Source organism: Ochotona curzoniae, unplaced genomic scaffold, assembly GCF_017591425.1.
Source record: "Ochotona curzoniae isolate NIBS_2020 unplaced genomic scaffold, NIBS_Ocur_1.0 scaffold_1852, whole genome shotgun sequence".
NCBI classification, from domain to species: domain Eukaryota; kingdom Metazoa; phylum Chordata; class Mammalia; order Lagomorpha; family Ochotonidae; genus Ochotona; species Ochotona curzoniae.
The window spans coordinates 31,745,886-31,763,968 of record NW_024467087.1 but is presented as its reverse complement, the minus strand read 5'-3'; the positions used below and the strand labels follow the sequence as shown (position 1 = coordinate 31,763,968).

The following is an 18,083-nucleotide window of genomic DNA, read 5'->3' as shown; positions in this document are numbered from 1 at the left end:
TGCTCTTGTGATCCCTGTGGTTGTGCTGGGAGGGCTGCCCGATTGGACAGCAGATAGGGCTGGGGGAGACACAACTCTAACTCTGCAGGGGAGGCTTACTGCTGTGGTCTCCTTGTTCTTTACCTTTCCTGCAACCAGCAGGATGCGCTAAGGCCGGAGCCTCCAAGCCCATGAAAGGCTTTCCCAGAGCAGTGTGTTCTTCTGCCTTTCTCCACCCCAGTCGGCTCTCTGCGGAACAACAACAAGGAGCTGCCCTATATGTGACTAACAAACATGTCAAGTTCCTCTTATCTAGTCTACTAACCGCTGTGGCTTCAGAAGTTGCAATGTTTGTCTCTGTTTAGTCGCGGTTGCCTAGGAAACCAAGTTGTTCTCTCTTCTTTACCACTGTGTGACTATGTGACAAGGGTTTTTTTTTTTTTTTTTCTTTCCCTTTCTTGTACAGAAGGACTTGCTGGCCAGAGAAAGACCACTAACAAGGTAGACAGGGAGAGAAAGGGCTGAAGGACTTGGGGGTGTTGTTGGGATGTTATCTAGGTTTCTCTCTTTTTTTGTTTGTTTTTGTTCAACTGGAAGTTGGGTATGGGGCATCAACAGAAAATGAGTCGAATAGTGCAAGTTTCACAGCTTGATTTGAATCAGGGGATATGTTTTGTGAGTAAATTGGAATTGGGAGAGCCAAGGCCAGAGCATTGGAGTATGGGGGTAGTAGGTGGGAATTGCTGCCTGTGGGCTATAACTGTGTTAGTCCAAAGGTTGTATTTGTACCTGCAGTGTGAGATCTGTGTGCCACGATTAAAACAGTAGGAATGAAAAATAAATTTTTTCTAAGGAAGAATTTTGATGACTGGAAAGGAATAGGGCCATGGATGTGAACTTTACAGAGAAGGTAACGTCATTTTGACTACACTGAGGGCAGGGACTGGTGCAAGGGAAGGAGTCAGGACATCTTGGTCACCTTTAGATTTGCTGCTCAGAAAAAGCACATTTTATTCAATTTCAAGTGGCAAAGGGATAGATTCAAGCTGTCACAGGGAGTTGAAATTGAATGGAGTCACTTAAATGGAGGTGGCAATCTTTTTTGGAGTATTGGGCTTAGAATACAGTTCAGAGGCCAGAGCGGGCCCAGGATGGGGTGTGCTAGAGGAGACACTTAATGCTTATCCAGAGCTAGTGGGATATGGCAGGACTGCAGCTGCGGGAGGCATGGAACTGGAATGTGATGGGCAATGAGTCCCAACAAGAAGCAGAAGAAAGCTCGAGGCAGGAACCTTAGACTTGGCCTTGCCCCCAGTGGCTGGTGGGTTTTGTTAGCAGAACCTTCAGCAGTGCCTATGGAACAGCAGGAATCGGGGGCTTCTTTCCCTGAGTGGGTGGGGACAGGGACCAAAGAGGGCAGGTGGCTTTCCACGTCACAAATTCTCCTTTTACTCACCAAGGCTCTCTTAGCTTCCTTGCCAAAGTCAAGAGTGTCACATGGATTGATATTAAGGGAATACATCCAATGATTGTGACAAGTGTTTTTGAACGAGGAAAAAGCCCTACTTGTGATTTTGTCTTTCCTCTTCTTGGTTCCCCACTTGCACATTCTGCTTTTTCTTTTGGGCCTTCTTGAGGGTATTCCACCAATGACGCTGCTAAGCTGAAGCTGTTTGCTAGCAATCACCTCACAACACACTCCCACACTCCTATGAAGTAGAGGAAATGATGCGGGGCTGAGTGTCAACTCCCAGAACAGCTGTGTAACTCTGGGCAAGTCTCTCAACTGGCTGTGTCTCAGCTTCCTTCCCCACACAGTGAAGAGTAGAGTATGTCCTCCCTAAGGGTACTGTGTAAATGATACAAACTCTTGGGGTGTATCATGGTTACAGCAATGACGTGATACTCCAAGAACATTTAGAGAATCAAAAAATCAACCCCCTCCCTCTGAAGTAGCGCACTGTCCTGCCCAGATAGTTCACTCACTCCGACACCAAGTTTATTTTTAGAAAAAAAGAGCAAAGTTTATTGAAATTTCAAGCTACAATTGAAAAAAAAAATTGAAATCCAAATCCTGGAGACATATATCAGGATAAGGTGTCAGAAAGTGGAAAGTGTTCACTGTCACAAAATACTTTTGAGACGAGCTCCCCGGGCACACCCCTGATTCCACTGGAACACAGCCATTCCCTCATCTAGCTCTCGTTCACAACAGGACATCATCTTCAATGTTCACATGCAAAGCTTCCCATCAGAATCTTAAACAAAAAAGAAATGTTCACATATGCCACTGTGAAGTCCCAACTGGTCTTCTCTCAACCCCATTCTATGTAGTCAGCACCAGTGAATAGTGGGTTTGGCATTCGAAAGAGAACTTCACGTGTCCAGCGGACCGATGGGAAAAGGCTCACAGCAGCAAGGCGTCTATGGCCACATCCTGACACTGGCCCGCCGTCCCCAAATGTATTCCGGAGCCTCACTTAACCTCAAGGACAAACTGGATCAGCTCAGTAAATGAACACATTCAGGGAATTAGCCTTAAGAAATAAGGGACGGGTCAATGCTCCCAAAGCTGGTTAGGCCCTTCAACACGTAGGTGTATGTTTATATATATATACATCACTACACTAGGATATAGATCTAGCCCTATGGGTATATATACGCATTTATGGCTATATAGAAAAACGATGCCAATACTAACCAAACAGAACTTTGTAAGCGGTCACCCCAAAGCCATAATCCCACACTGGGCTGTGCACAAAGCCATGCATTATACCATATTAACCAACAGAAGGCTGACTTGGCTCAATCTCTCCCATCTACCCCCAGCCTTGGAGAGCAAGAGGAGAAGGGAGAGTTTGCTTCTGCTTAAAACACAAGTGGCTTCTTCATAGGAACAGTCGTTGTCAGGTGAAGCTGCTGAAGATGTCCATGGAAAGGAAAAAACAAAACAAAACAAAACAAAACAAAAAAACCCCAAAGAACAGACCCCTTAAACTTTCTGGAGAAAACTGGCATCATGTCACAAACTACCTCTCTCCTTTGCCAGTCATGCTTAAGTTGCTCAGATGACATCAAGAGGCTCACTGGCTTGAGGTTATGAGACCCCGTACAACTCAGCCTCCAGAGACCTGCTATTTGTCAGGGATCTGTCGTTACAGTGGACCCAGGTGGCCATGTCCTTGAGGGGACATCTCTTGGCACCAGCAATGTTAGGTGTAAAGTTCTCCACGTGAGATGACGTTTAGGGAGCCAAAAAACAAACCGGAAAGAACTAGGTAGAACAACTGTTGTGGCTCTGCCCACTCTGAGGACAGAGCCACTTACACCGCAGAGCCATCAGGGGCCTCAGGCGCTTCTGGGGCATCAGGTGCCGGCTCGTCAGGGCTCAGCCGAGACTGGAACTTCTCCAACTGCTCTGGGCTTGCCAGGGTCTTCAGGAGGGTGTTCTCGCGCTCCAGCTGCGAGTTCTTCTCCACCAGCTCTCGAATCTGCTCCTTCAGGATCTCCACCTCCTCTCTCACAGCATACATCAGGTGATTCTTCACCAGATCCTGCCACAGAGGAAATCTCAGCAAAGCCATTCTTGTACCCTGGCCCTTGGTGTCCTCGGTGTGCCTGTGCCGCCCCTGCAGTCACCGCTGTCCAGCTTCCCCCCATCTCCCCCTGCCTAGCACACTGGCCCTTAGGATGCCTGCTTTCCCCAGCCCAATTCCTTAGGATGCCTGCTTTCCCCGCCTCCTTCTGCCACTCCCCATCCCCCTACCTGCAGCATTGAAGCCCTCACTCAACACACTTACCTAGTTCAGACCAAGCCAGGGAGGGGAGTCCAGCTTTGAACAAGACAGGTCCCCTCTCCTCCCAGGTAAGTTTCTAATGACTTTCAAAGCTGACTGTACCTTTACTGGTGACCAACTATATGTCCCTCTTTCCACGTAAGTGTCCTACCGCTGGCCCACATCCCAAGGGTTGGGGAACCTACAACGTACTCTATACCATTTGTCTGCTTTATAAATCTGCACAAGAGATGCACAAATCTGCACAAATCGGCTCTTTGGGGCTCTCTCCTCCACAGGAGCCAGCAACCAAGTCACAGCTGTCCTGCAGCCAGACCAGACAGGACACAGGACATTGGGAGGAAGGTACAGGGATTGCGGCATCCTCTCTGAATATGAGACCCATCTGAGGGCCCAGAGCTGCCATCACTAGAGTTCCAGGGCAGTGGTCTATACGTGGCTCTAAAAGACTAGAAGCCCCTGGCTCTGTGGCCATTTTGGCTGCTTGTTGGAGCCTGAGCTCTACCTGGGTAAGGAGTGGGAGAAGGGGTGGGATGTTTGGCTTCCTGCTTCCTGACCCCAGGCCAGGCTCTGCAGAGGCGCTGCAGCGCTGCTGCATCCAATGAGCTCTGCCCCTTGCAGGATAGAGACACATGCAAGGCCAAGCTCCCTGCTCTGCAGCCCGCCCAGGAAGAAGCCAGAGGCTGCTGCAATGACCTGAGCCAGACAAGAGTGTTGGAAAGGAGGGGGCCCAGCAAGGGCAGACTACAAACGTCTTCAGAAGTATTCCCCCTAGACCTCCTCCCCCCGCCCCCCCCCCGCCGGCCCTGGACTTTAGCTCAGGTCTCTCGGGGAAAGATGAGCAGCAAGCTGCCTGTTTCCTCAGGCTTTGGGTTAACGGCTGTTGCACCCACCCTCTCAGGCCTGCCCAGAGTTACATAAGCAGCAGCTAAGTATGGGGGATGACGCAGGGATGCCACTCACCATGGCCTGCTCGATCTTGTTGTCTATGGCTACCACGCTGGCTCCAGAGGCACTGCCAAGACAAAAAGCAAAGCGGTCCGTTACCCACTCGGTTCCACTCTGAGTACCTGTCAGCTGTGGCCCAGTTCTCCATCGGTCCTGGCTCCTCCTCTCTGCTACCTCCCAGGCCCGGAGTTCCAGCAGAGTTCCGAGCACTTTGTCCCTAGAGCCTTCCCAGGCCCCTGCAGGAAGCTGCACCTCCCCACCCCAGCTAGATCCACGTCTCTACCCGCCACCGCCATGGAGTTTAGACCGACCCCAGGGGTGAGCAGGCAGGGCCCGGGGCGCACCAGAAAGCGTGGCCTGTTTGAGCGATATGCAAACAATGGGGGCGCGCAACCCAGGCAGTGGTCTCCCGCCGCTTGCCTAGAGGGTCCTGGGCAAACCTACCCGGTTCCGAACCTAGCAAGAAATTCCTTTGCAAGTCGGAAGCTTCTGGCCTTCTTCCCCAGCCGCACCCTGCCAAACCGCAAGCCCCCTGCCCTGCCGTGCCCAGCTCTGCCTGGCTTGTTTCTGCGGCTGCAGCAGCTGGTTCTCAGGGCGCAGCGGCCGCAGGGACGCTCCAACGACGGATCCCAGCGCAGCGATGACCCCCCCCCCCGCGTCCCCGACTCCCGCCCCTTCCCAGGATGCTGCACCACGGGGAACGGGGACCGGCAGCGCACAGCTCGCCGCTCGGAGATCAGCTCAGAGCCCAGCCCCCGCCGGCGCGGCCAGGCTCCACTCGGTACAGCAGCTGGGCTCAGTGGTTACCTGTTATCCAGCTTAACGGAAACCACATCCCCTCCAAGCAGGGAAGAGAAGAAAGAGATGGAGAAATTGTGCAGCTGATAGACCGCCACCTCCATGGGGGTCTGATACATTTCGGTGTTCATAGCTTGGGCTGCAGGGGAGCTCTGGCCGGGCTTCGGGTGGGCTGGGCGGGCTAGGCGGCTGCCGGCTGTTGGCTGCTGGCGCGCTGCACTGGGCTGGGCTGTGAGCCGGAGTCGGCCTTGGGGCTGGGAGGAGGGCGAAGGCTGCAGAGAGGACCCAAAGCCAGGCAGGCACTCCAGCTGGAGTTGAAGGGAAGTGACTCGAGGGGTGTCACCTAATATGTGTCACACACTCCACGGCCGCCAGTCCAACCCAGACTCAGAGATATTTCGGCTCCTGCTTCTTTATATAGGAGGAGCCGGTTGCGTCACATGGCGTCAGGGGCCATGCAAATGAATCCTGTACCCGGGCTTTGTGGCCCAGTTAAACCACATCCCCTCCCTGAACCTTAGGCCGAGACTGTAAACAGTTCAGCGCTTTCTTGTGCCAACTGGCATCTCCAATAGAGGACTCTGGGGGTTGGTAAAAACCAAACCAGAGCTGACTGCAAGGGAAATAAGAAGCATGAATGTGCCGGCAGGAGGTAGGAAACATTCAAGAGAGGATCGTGCTAGTTTTAAAAGCTTTTTTTTTTTTTCTTCAGGTGTCAGCCAATATATCACAATGGCTTTGCAATGCTCTCAATTTGTCACACTCCCCGGACACCCACCGTTATTCACCACCAGGAGCCTTTCTTACTGTTGACTGCTCTCACAGTCTCCTTCCTGAACATATATTTGTGGCACCTCACTGCAGTGCAACTGTTCTCTCAACCCAGCCAGCCAGTAGCATATTTGCCCCCAAACTCTGGCACCCACCCACTCACGTGCTTTTTTTCCCCCCTCTGAAACATGTAAGTGTGAGAGTATTGGTATACTGACACAGGCACAGATCCGTGACATGCAGGTGACAGCTGCACGGCTCTGTACTACTCTGTACCTAGATGTTTATGGAGGACAGGGTGCCCAAGAACTCGGGTGAGTGGGCGGATATGTGCACGGGAGCAGCTAGGTGGGTAATGGAGGAGGTGGAAAAAGGAATGGGTGTGGGGATGGGCCCTGGGGTGACCAACAAGATGTCAGCTATGGGGGAGAGGGGTCCTGCAGGTTACTTAGTAAGGGAACTATATTCAACATTATCCAGGAGCTCATGTCTCATTAAAAAAAAAACAGAATATTGTTACTTTCCTATAAACAACAAATGACAATAAAACTACATACCAAGGCTACATATAACTGATCCCAAGAAAATACCTGCCATATGTAGCATTAGAGGGCACTTCAGGAAAAATAAACACCGAACCATAGGGAAAATTAAGTGACTGTTGCCTAATAGGAGTTGAACATGTTCTATATATTTCCATTCTTTTCTGCTTCAAGCTTTAATACAAACACACGCATGCACACACACACAAAAGGCATCAGAAGACCTTTTCTCCTGCAGGCTCCTAGGCGAGCCATCTGGTGGACAGAGGCAGAATTGCAACCAGAAGGAGTAACCTGGGCAGGGAAAAGAACAGGTGTGATGCAACCAGGGATATTATTCACACTAACCCGTGACCATAAGGAGAACATTGGGTTCCACTACATATACAATACTTTGGATGAAGTTAAGGCCAGGACCCATGAATCAGTGCTCTACAGGCTGTGGTCCAAAGAAATGGCCTAATGCAATCATGCTATTGGAAAAATACTAGGGCCTCTTATCAACAAAGAAGGTAATTATTGTTGGCTTCAGGATATTTCTCTTAACCAGGTGCTTGGCACTGACACGCTGGCGATGGCACCAGCCAAACCCAGTCTGAAGGCCTTGATTTCTTTCAGGCTTCCACCACAATTAAACCACTGAAGAGTTAACATTTTTGGCTACGCTGTGGGCCCCCTGCCCCGGCACATTGCAGAGGTGGCAATAACATGCATATAATTACATATTTGCAAGGTGTGGATCAATAGACCCTCTAAGAACACCTGATACATGAGCCATCAGTGCTGATTTTCTTCACCATACACAATTCCAATCTCAGGACAGGCTGTTAATTTTAGGAAACAGGATTTCTGAAGCTCGTGCTTTTGACTAAGTTGTGTGCAGGAGGAAGAACAAAATGCAGTCTATATGTTTAGGTCATCAGGAGCATTATCCTAAAGGAAAAAAACTTTCTGAAGTCAGGAACTTAACTGATATTGGAATTCTCTGATTCACTAGTTTGTCCTCTATTTCTGAGTTGACCTTTCACTTTCACTGGCTTGTTCATTTTTCCTGAACTACTGTTACTAACTCCAATGTCCCATAGGAGATGATAAGAAGAAGAAAGCAAGAGAGAAATAAACTGGGATGGCGGGGTGAGGGAAGGTAGGGAACACCACGGAACACTGGGCACAGATCAGTGCTCAAGCAGCTTCTTTAACCATGAACCCCCCTTAATGGAGGCAGAGAAGGCATCACAGTTGGGAAGAGATGCAAAGGGAGTTAAGTTTTCTACCAAAGCTGCCATGGAACTGTTCATTAATTATACTTCCAGCAAAAAAGAAGCTGAGTTTGAGACCCACTGACAGCAGTAGCTACCATCCACGGAGCATCAGGCAAGGGAAGATACTGTGCTGGTAATGCCACAAACTGAGCAGGCTGCAGGTATGTTGAGAGGCTCCCTTGCCCAAGGGGCTAATCAGTTGCAGAGGCGGGACTCCAACTTGGGTCTTTCTGACCTAGAGACCAAGTTTCTTTCTACTGCAGACATTAGTGAGGCAGGGAGTAGGTATAGTTTATGAGCTGAAGCTCAAAGAAATGAGTCGGGGCTGTCAAGGGATGGAATGGAAAGTCCCAGAGAGTGGTGCGGATGAGTGCCGCTGTCAGAGAGGTCCAGTGGCCCACTTGGAGCTAATAAGTGCAGGTGGCTTTTCTGACATTCAAGGCAGGGGAGAAGATTAGCCAGGCTGTCCAGATGAACATCAGGAGAGGGAGAAAGAGGGCTGGGCTCGCCCATACCAGCTCAAAAGGTAGCCAAACAACCTCTGTCTAGGAAATATTCATCCAGCCTGGTGGTTTCTAGAATGGAACACATAGTCCTAGGGTACCCAATACCTCAAGTAAAGCATGAAATGTCTGGATAGTAATTGCAGTCCATTCAAAGCTTGAATTCCTGGGGTTCCACTCACTGGCCCCCTTGATGGTGCTCTTTTCTGCCTATACTTTCTGTGCTCAGCTTTTAGAACAAGGTCAAAAACAAGAAAACAAGCTCACTTCAGGGATTCAGTCTAGCAAAACTTCAAAAGGATGGCTCAAGCTCAGCCCACATTCAGGCCCATCTCTCATTCCCTGGACACCTCCACTTCACTTCCGTTGTGTTAGAACTGGCCAACTGGAGTCCTTCAGATCCTTTACTAGCAAAAAATGGCTGAGCCTCAGGATCTGATAAGTGAAGACAATGGAATAAAATGTCTCTCTAGAAAGATTTTTGAAACACAATGGAAGGGAAGGGGAAGACAGGGGGTGGACTAGGGGAGGAGAAGGAGGAGGAGGAGGAACCCAGAAGGTTTTCTGTCTCAGCAGAAAATTCCTGTGCCCAGAAGGAATTTGGGGCACCAAGTCTAGTAGCCAGGTGCGGTGTGTGCTGTACATGATATTTACTATCTGACCTCCTGTTTCACAGTAACAAGCTGTTCCTTGAGAATTTCAGTGTCCCTGTGGCCTGGGCTGTTGGGCCCTAGACAGCAAACAGCGGAATGGGAATTCAACAGCCTAGCAAGCCGGGTAACCATGAAAGCACTAAGTAGGCTGGATCCAAAAGCAACAGAGTAATGGCACTGAGCTGGCACCTCCGCGTCCCTCCGCCTGCCCCCCCCCCACTCCCTTGCGCTTTGCTGACTCTCAGGTATAACCCTAATGCCATGCAGTTTCACGACAAAACCCACAGAGCTGACCCGAGCTAGCAACCTTATACAGATGGAAGAAGGGGTGGGGGAGGAGCAGAGGGAGGGCGGCCCATGTGCCTCCCTTTCGAGAGATCCTGGAGCCAACTTGGGCCCTTTTGAGTTGGAAGAAATGTCTCAACTGTCCCACTGCAAAAGTCGCACTGCCTGGGACTAAAGTGCTTCCCACGGGACAGTGGCCCAGAGACTGGAGGGCAGCACCCTCGTGCGGGAGAAGCTCAGCACATCGATTGAGAACTGGGTGCGGTAGGCTGGGGAGGCGAGGAGGGGGAACGTCTCACTTCCCTTTTTGTCACACTTGAAGCCTTGTGTGGCAGAAGGAAACTATTTATAGGCAGATCTTCCTTATTTTCTACAAGGAATGTTCCACCCAAAGACTCAGCAGTATTGCCAGAAAAACAGAGGGTCCTGTGTCAGAAGAAGCGGAAAAAGACACGATGCAAGAGGTGCGGGACAAGCCACAAAGCAAACACTCGGTTAGGAGTTGGAAACGGAAATACAAAAAGGACATTGAACGCGAGAGTGTTAGCACAGTGTTAATGGGACGGTTGAAAAACATCCCTCCCCACTTACTCCTCCACCATGGGCCCCCGACCAGCTGAGGCTTGGTCTAGTTCAAACTACTTACTTGTCCCTTTTTCGGAAGAGGCTGGGGGAATAAGGAGGCTGAAATGTCATAGCTGACTTTGTTCCCACTTCTGTCTTATCTTCTTTCTTTGCCTGTGACTCCATTCCGATGTGGACAGCTGGGCACAGGAAGGCCACTTACACGGAAAATCCCCAAAGTCCAGAAGAAGAGAGGCAGGCAGGAAAAATGGTGACAGAGAAAGTGCCTTACTTTCTGTAAATCAAGTGAACTGCTCTGCACGGCCAGAACCCAAGGCTCCGGCTTTGTGGGGTGGAGGGGTGGGGGGGAGGCAGGAAGATAGGGAGGAAGGCACAGATGCAGATGTAGCAGGCGACCAGGGTGACAGGGAGTCCAAGGAGAAATGCTGGCTTGTGGAGAGATGGGGACTATCTTGGGAAAGCAGCTCCAGCAGCTGACTTGGGACAAACCCTGGTGGTGAATGATGGCAGGAACAATGAATTGTGCCTTTCAGTCCCCTCTCGGACAGGGTCCTCTGAGTGACACTAGGGGACAGGCAGAACCAAACCCTGTTTTAACAAAGCCTTCTGTACCACTCGCCTCATTCAGAAGGGTCACACACTGCTATCGGCAAAACACCTTCATCACCCTAACCTTGAGGGCTAATCCTGGGGGTTGGGGGTGGGGGCGGAGATTTGCCCTGACATCTGCACAGGAGTGGAAGTATTGGTGACTTATCCAGGAATGCAGTGTAGTTCCATGGATCTGAAATTTCACGAACCTTGTGTCAATATTTATGCCTGTCTCCCTTCCCTTTATGTCTTACAGCTGTGAAGCTTTAGCGCCACAAATTTTCCAAGGCCTCTTCTCATTTTCTACCCTTCCTATTATCCATCTACAAGAACGGGAGGTCTGTAAAATTAACCTTGGGGAATCGAATCACCATCCTGCTTCCCCTTCCCCACAGTAGTTATATTATCACTCAGAATTCAATTCATATCCATTCAATTCAGAGTTGACTGCTTAGCCAAAGCACAAGCCACACGTCTGGGAGATGTTAAACAAAGCAAATCAGTATGAGCCAGCACCATGGTTCAATAGGCTAATCCTCTGCCTGCAGTGCCAGCATCCCATATGAGTGCTGGTTCGTGTCCTGGCTGCCCCATTTCTGATCCAGCTCCCTGCTTGTGGCCTGGGAAAACAGCAAAAGATGGCCCAAGTCCCTGGGACCTTGAACCCACGTGAGAGACTTGGAAAAAGCTCCTGGCTCTTGGCTTCAGAGCGGCTCAGCTCTAGCCATTGTGGCCATGTGGAATGAACCAGCAGATGAAAGAACTCTCTGTCTCTGTAAAAACCTACCTTTCAAATTGAAAATGGATTAAAAAAAATAAAAGCACGTCAGTAGTACAAGTCAAAACCTGTGCTTCCTTCCAGAAGATTCTGGATCTTGGCAAATGTAGAAGCCTTCCTGCTGAGTAAACCTTAGTGAAATATCTGCTTTGGGAAAAAACAATAGAGCTTGAGTTGACTGAGAAGCCTGGGGTTCAGGAGGGCCACACCACTGTTATCCCTGGGCACTGCTTCAGCCCATAAAATGGGCTGTGCCTTTCTTTCCCCCACTCCTCCCTATGGCTCCTCTGAGATTGGGGCCCAGGGTGCTAGGAAGGGTCCCTCACCTGGATTCTCCTAGCAAACCCAGAGGTTTGTAAAGCTAGGGAACAAGGACACAACTCGCTTTCTGAGTTGCCAGCCCCTTCCTTGTTAGTTAGTAGTAGGGGACTCACCTCTCCCTGCCAGCTTCTTGACCTTCTTTCCCAGGCCAGCTCTTCTCTATCTTACCTTTCATCCCATCTCTCCCAGAGGATGGTTCCTTGTCCTCCCTCACGGAATGGCAAGCAGCTTCAGGTAGGCAAAATAACCTCCCTTGAAAAAGCTTACTGTCTGGAAATTCTGGTATACTATAGCCTCTCCAAGTGCTGGGAACGAAATCATCAGGAGATGTGGCCACTCTCCATGCTGGTTTGTCTGCATCCGCCTCTCCAGGCCAGGGAGACACTGGCAGGGCCTCTCCTCATCCCGTTCGCTCCATGGAGCAGTCCCAAGAGTTGAAATTCCAAACCATTTTCTCTTGCAGTTGCCAGGGTTACCTCGAGTGGCACATGAAGGACTTGGGGCTATTGGCAATGCTTGGAAGAAGGGACTCACGGGGATCTTGTTGGGGATGTGAAGCCAAAGAGGCAAGGGGCCTGTAAAGAGAGCAGAGGCTCCAAGGGGGCGCACCTGGCCCCATTATGAGCTGCACCAGAGAATGGGGGACCTTTGAAGTAGCACAGGTTCCCCAGGGAACAAAAGGACGGTTAATAATGCTGGCCTCTTCAGAGACACAGGCTCCTTGACCAAGAGGGCTAAGTATTTTAAGCCCCCCAGGGCCCTCATTGTGTATTTGAGGCCTTCATTTTCCCTCCCAGCAGAGCTATTCACCAGGAGCTCACTTGAGGTAGCTCCTTGATTCTCTGTTATGATGTTCTGTGACTTGTGCAGAGGGGCTCTGAGGATTGCCAAGAGCCCCTGGCTCTCTAGCCACCGCCAACACCCCCTCCCCCAACCCTCGGCTTCTGGGATAGAAAGAAAGCAAGAGAGGCTAAGGTGCAAGGCAGTGGCAAGGGAGGGGGCGGTTTGGACGCACCACTCTCAGGCTAAGAAGAAAAGAAACAAGTCTTGCTGGGCAGGGCCTTCTGCCCATGGGAACAGTGCCAGAGAACGCAAAGGAGTGCCAGGAGGGGTGCCGGGAGGCCCTCTTGACTTGGTTTGAGAATTGTTGACGAGGAATACACACACCTGAGCTGGAAGAAAGAAGCATGGAAGTACACACACTTTTTGCAAACTTCCCCAGCCTTTCACACCATCTAATTCACAGACAGGCAGAGGGGGCAAGCTGCCCCTCCCCCCACCCTCTCTCTTGTTGCCACCTTCCTCATGACCCTAAGGGGTAGTAAGGCCATAGGACATGGCGAGGCCGGAGTGTAAAAAGTCTGTCTCTGACATGCAGAGCTGTCTGTTGTGCAGGGGTCGTAGCTGACAGGAGATTAACAGAGCACTGGAGTGCCATTCACATGGGCCCAAGGCAACCCACACACCAGAACAGGAAGTCCCCACACTTCCAGGACCATATTTTCAAAGATGTCAATCATACACCAAAATAGACACTTTTAAAGGAAGGAGGAGAAGAAAAAGGACAAGCACTATTTGTGCACAGTCAGCCATAATCCCCACGAGTCCCCATCAGGACAGCCCTGGCCTCCGTGTACCCTGGAGAGCGCTGTTGGTTTTGAAACCTGCCACCACCTGTGAAGGGTTACCATCAGAGTCAATCCTTGGGGTTCCAGTGTTCTTTCCCAGACTTCTTGACGCTTTGAGGAATCATAAAGTTGGCTCCCCACCCCCGCCCCATGCAACAAGCCCATGCAGCTGCTATGTAGGAGCCACCGGCCCCAAAGGACCAAAAGCCAGTAAAGGGCTCATTGAAGGACCGCTGGGGTGCTAGGGGGCTGAGGACCCACTGTGTCTGACACATTCCAATGAGGTTCAGCATATCTGGGGGTGGCAGGGAGGTGCTATTCATCCTGCCATCTCTCTTACTCTTGCCGGTCTGACCAGACCGTAAGTGAGAGCTGCCATTAGGGGGAAAGCCTTGAATCCGTTGTGATTTATATCTAAGTCTTTGGCAGATTCTGCCTTTCTGTTCTAAGGACCAGATTGGAAGACACTGCACAGCTGTCCATGCGAACGCTCGGCCTGCGAGGTTAGGGAAGTAGGGCATGGATCTCACGGTGGAGAAGAGGGAACAACCCAGAGTGGGGAATAGGAAGGACTGATTTTTTTCTTTCACCATACTGTTTGGTCAGTTCAACAGCGTACCTCCACTTCCACAGAAACCAGTTCTGTTCCAGCCCCGTGGCTTTTACTGCCTGATCAAGATCTACTACGGAATGATTCCCAGGCTAGCTGGAGGGTTGTGACTCACTGGCCCTCAGGAACCTGCTCGGGTTGACTACAAAGACTTGCCAGGAAGTCTGCGAACATGCCAGTCCTCACCCTGATCTAAGCATGTGCATCACCCACTTCTACCATCCTCACCCCATCTTCATGCCATCCTGACAAAGAGGCCACCTCTACTGCTCACTGACTCCCCTCTCCCAAGGGGCAGCGGGAGGGCAATTTGCTCTACTCCATGGTACACATCCGGCCTGTGTTTGCTATTTTATTTTATTTTCATTTTTATGTTTAATTTACACTGCCTGCTAGGTTTGGGGCTTAAATAAACAAAGGCCATGCTTTTCCCCCATCCCCATAAGGCCTGGATTTCCTGGTTGCCTGCTAGCAACACAGCAACCCTTTTAACCTCTTCTCTTGCTCTTTGGGCCAGTGTTGGCAGTGGGATCGAAGAGAAAGATATTTCAGGTGAGAAGCCTGAAGATTTTTAGTGCCAACTAATAATACCATCCTCCGGCCCTTCCTGGTTATAAGAATAGTAAGCACTAAAGCCATTTTATGAACACACTTGACAAAATTTTGGGGAAATGCAATTAAAATATAATTTTGGTGCCAAAACTTTTATAAAATCCATGCACAGGAAGGGGAATCTTCTAAAGTTCACATAAAAATGCATATTATGAAAAAAAGCACAAATTTCAAAAAACATTTTGCCCCCAAATAAATTTTCATTCAAAAATTTAAAAATTTATCTATTTGAGACAGAAAGAGACTGAGAGAGGGAGAATGAGAACATGTTCCTATCCATTGGTTCATTCCCCAAACGCCCATAATGTTTGGGCCTGAAGGAGACTGAGGCCACAAGGCGAGAGCTCAATTCTGGTCTCCCAGTTGGGTGACAGGAACCATGAACTATCGCTGCTGTCTCCTAGGGTCTGCCTGAGCAGGATGCTGGAGTCGGAAGCCAGAGACAAAATCAGGAACTGAGTCTGGGTTCGCCAATGTGAGAAATGGGCATCTTAACCATTACATTTAATTGATTATCCATGACCATTTCGAAATACCCTCATGTAGATTTCTGCTAAAAAGCCCTAGAAAGATCATAAGGGTAAAGCACAAAAATGAAAACAATTTCAAAGTATCAGTATTGATTTTTGAGGGGGGTGAGAATTTACTTTCAGATGTCTTTATGCCATCAAGCAAAGACAGAGGTGTCCTGATCCTTGTGAGCAAAGATCTGTGGGCCATGAGCTGCCTTAAGGACCCCTAGACATCAGCATGTGGTAAGGCTTAAAGAGAAGGACTTCTTGCCAAAGTTCTTCCACCTTAAAAAAAAAAAAAAAAAAAAAAAAGTAAGAGGAACACTAGCCCCTACGTCCCGGGATAGAGCTTCAACAGCAAACTAACGAATCCTGGTCAACAGTTCTGACATCCTGTTATTTGCTAAAACTAATAATACGGTGCTGTTTGTTGACAGAGTTGCAGAAGAGTTAAAGTAAATATGGAAGCTGAGGAACAGCCAAGTGTAGACACTGACCAGCTCAGCAGTTGAGATGAAGGGAGTTTCACAGATCATCTGGATTTCTTGGGGAAAAGGGGGCCTGAGCATGGCTGCAAGACAATCCGGGAGGAGCCTGCCATGGCTCTGGCCAAGTTATCTCCAACAATATGCTACTGCAGCGTTGAGTGTGGCCCACAGAGCTGAGTCAGGGCCCTCAGCGAATACTGATCAAAAGAATCAGAAGGGACTCCCCATGCCCCATTCAATGTCCTCCCCCCACCCCCTAGAAAAGCAGCTCTAGCACCCATTCTAGATTAAGTTAGTCAAGTGGGAAGGAAATGTTGGAAGGCCAGAGTTCTTTTTCCACCTTTGCTAATAGTCAGCCAGGGGCTTCTAAACATACCAGGCTGCCAGGTGCTCATCACTGAAATAGGAGTCAAGCTCCCCATATGTCCTGTGGAACACATATAGCACACGTGGTATACTTGTCTGTGCACACCTGAAGTCTGAAAACAGGATATTTCCAAAAGCTTCTGGGAAATGGAAGCAAAACATCTTTTTATTTTGGTGTAACAATTTTTTTAATTCATGCATAAGTTTTTATAATATGTATTTATCATAAACTTTCTGGAAGATATCTTTTTAAAAAATAATTTTTACAGATTGAATCTGTGTATATATATGTATTCATATACAGGTATAGACACATTACGCCTATATATGGATATATAGACATATGTATATATATATATATATATATATATATATATATATGGGGAGGGGGCCCTCCTGTGTTTCCAGATTTGCTGAATACTCTGTGGATGCCATCATTGAGTTGTCTGGAGAGTCAGAAAGGGGCAAGTGAATGTGATATATTTCACAATGAAGCATTTGGGAATGGTGGAGAAATGGCTCCAAGAATGGGCATTTATTTTGCTCCAGCTTCAAAGTCTGATGTTTCTAACATTGTATCCAGTTGCAGTTTTTGTTCCTATGATTTCACAAGTCATCCACATTGCTTATGGGCAGTGTGGTAGTTTGAGGGACTTGAAGTTACAATGAAATCAGTATTTAAATGATACTCTTAAAGGTCTTAGCAATCTTTCCGCTTAGGTAGGACTTTTAAGTTGCACAATACTTTGACCTTGAGAGTCTTTCCAACAGTACAATCAGTAATCAGCAAGACCTCTAGTCTTTCAAGCAGAACTGAAGGCACAGACAGATAGATCTATGACTCAAATAAGCAGTACATGGTCACAAGAATGCATCAACTGGCTTCCTAGACCAGTACATAAACGCTTAGGGGCAGAGGCTTCTCTTCCTCACTGATGTACATCGAGTGCCTAGACCAGGACTTTTGACACACAGAAAAAATGTGGTGTAAATGCTCTTAATATAGATATAAAAGAGGGCCCAGTGCAATAACCTAGCAGCTACAGTTCTCGCCTTGCTCGTGCCGGGATCCCATATAAGCACTGATTCGTGGCCCTACTTGGTGGCCCTACTTCTCATCCAGCTCCCTGCTTTTGGCCTGGGAAAGCAGTTGAGGATGATCCAAAGCCTTGGGATCCTGCACCTGCATGGGAGACCTGGAAGAAGCTCTTGGCTTCTGGCTTCAGACTGGCTTAGCTCTGGCCATTGCAGCCACTTGGGGAGTGAATCAACAGACATAAGATCTTCTTCTCTGTCTCTCCTCCTCTCTGTATATCTGCCTTTCCAATAAAAATAAATCTTAAAAAAAAAAAGAACAAATAAAAGGACTGGCTAAGTGCTAGAACTTTGGTAATGTAGCCCTGGTAGAGAAGAAGTACAGACAAATTTATGCACTAGGCTTCGGTGAACACTTTAATTTTGGAATAATCAATGGCTGAGAGAAGACGCTGTAGTTAAAAACACGAAGGACCTGTGCAGATCACACATACTTTGGAAACCCAAACACAGTTTAATTGAGTAAGTGGCCACTAACGAGCTGGAAGGGAGGCTTGGCCTCTGAAATAAAAGGGGTAATTCACCCCCGTGTGTGTTCCTGGTTCTCCATCAATGCTGGGACTTTGGTCAGTTTCCATCTTTAGCTACATGAGGCTGGGTCACTTGGGAACAGGTCACCCTCAGGGAGCAGTTGAGGGTGATAAAGCCCAAGGGTGGGGTAGCCAAGTCTCAGCTGGCACCAGTATCAAAGAAGGATTTAGGACTAGCAGATCTAATTCTCCGAGTGAGTGACAGCCATAAAACTGGAATGATAGGGGTGGGGGGTGCAAAAAAAAAAAAAGTCCAGCCTAAAAATACCCGGACATCCGCCAAGGTAAAGGAAATTCTCACCATTAATGTCACCCTTGGGTTTGGAGCCTCGAGGTGCCCTGTTACAATGAAAAGTCCTTTCTCAGAGGGAGAGCTGTTTGCTTTTTCTCAGGGAAAGAACATGATGACCTGTTCAGCTATGTTCAAAT

The 18,083-nt window shown here is 49.0% G+C and overlaps 1 protein-coding gene across 4 annotated transcripts in view; it reads right to left on the bottom strand.

The window, feature by feature from the left end:
- Window positions 1-1,977: 1,977 nt before the first annotated feature.
- Window positions 1,978-18,083, bottom strand: part of TSC22D3 (TSC22 domain family member 3) — a 65,015-nt gene continuing 48,909 nt past the window's right edge. Inside the window, exons 1-3 of one of the 4 annotated variants that reach the window (XM_040999418.1) lie at window positions 10,185-10,234; window positions 4,740-4,791; window positions 1,978-3,533 (exon numbers count right to left, since the gene is read on the bottom strand). In XM_040999418.1, coding sequence (XP_040855352.1) covers window positions 3,303-3,533; window positions 4,740-4,791; window positions 10,185-10,234 — 333 coding nt within the window. In that variant the 3' untranslated portion in view covers window positions 1,978-3,302. Of the gene's footprint in view, window positions 3,534-4,739; window positions 4,792-5,168; window positions 5,225-5,531; window positions 5,906-10,184; window positions 10,235-18,083 lie in introns of those variants that run through there. The other 3 variants (XM_040999417.1, XM_040999420.1, XM_040999419.1) reach the window with 3 other exon arrangements.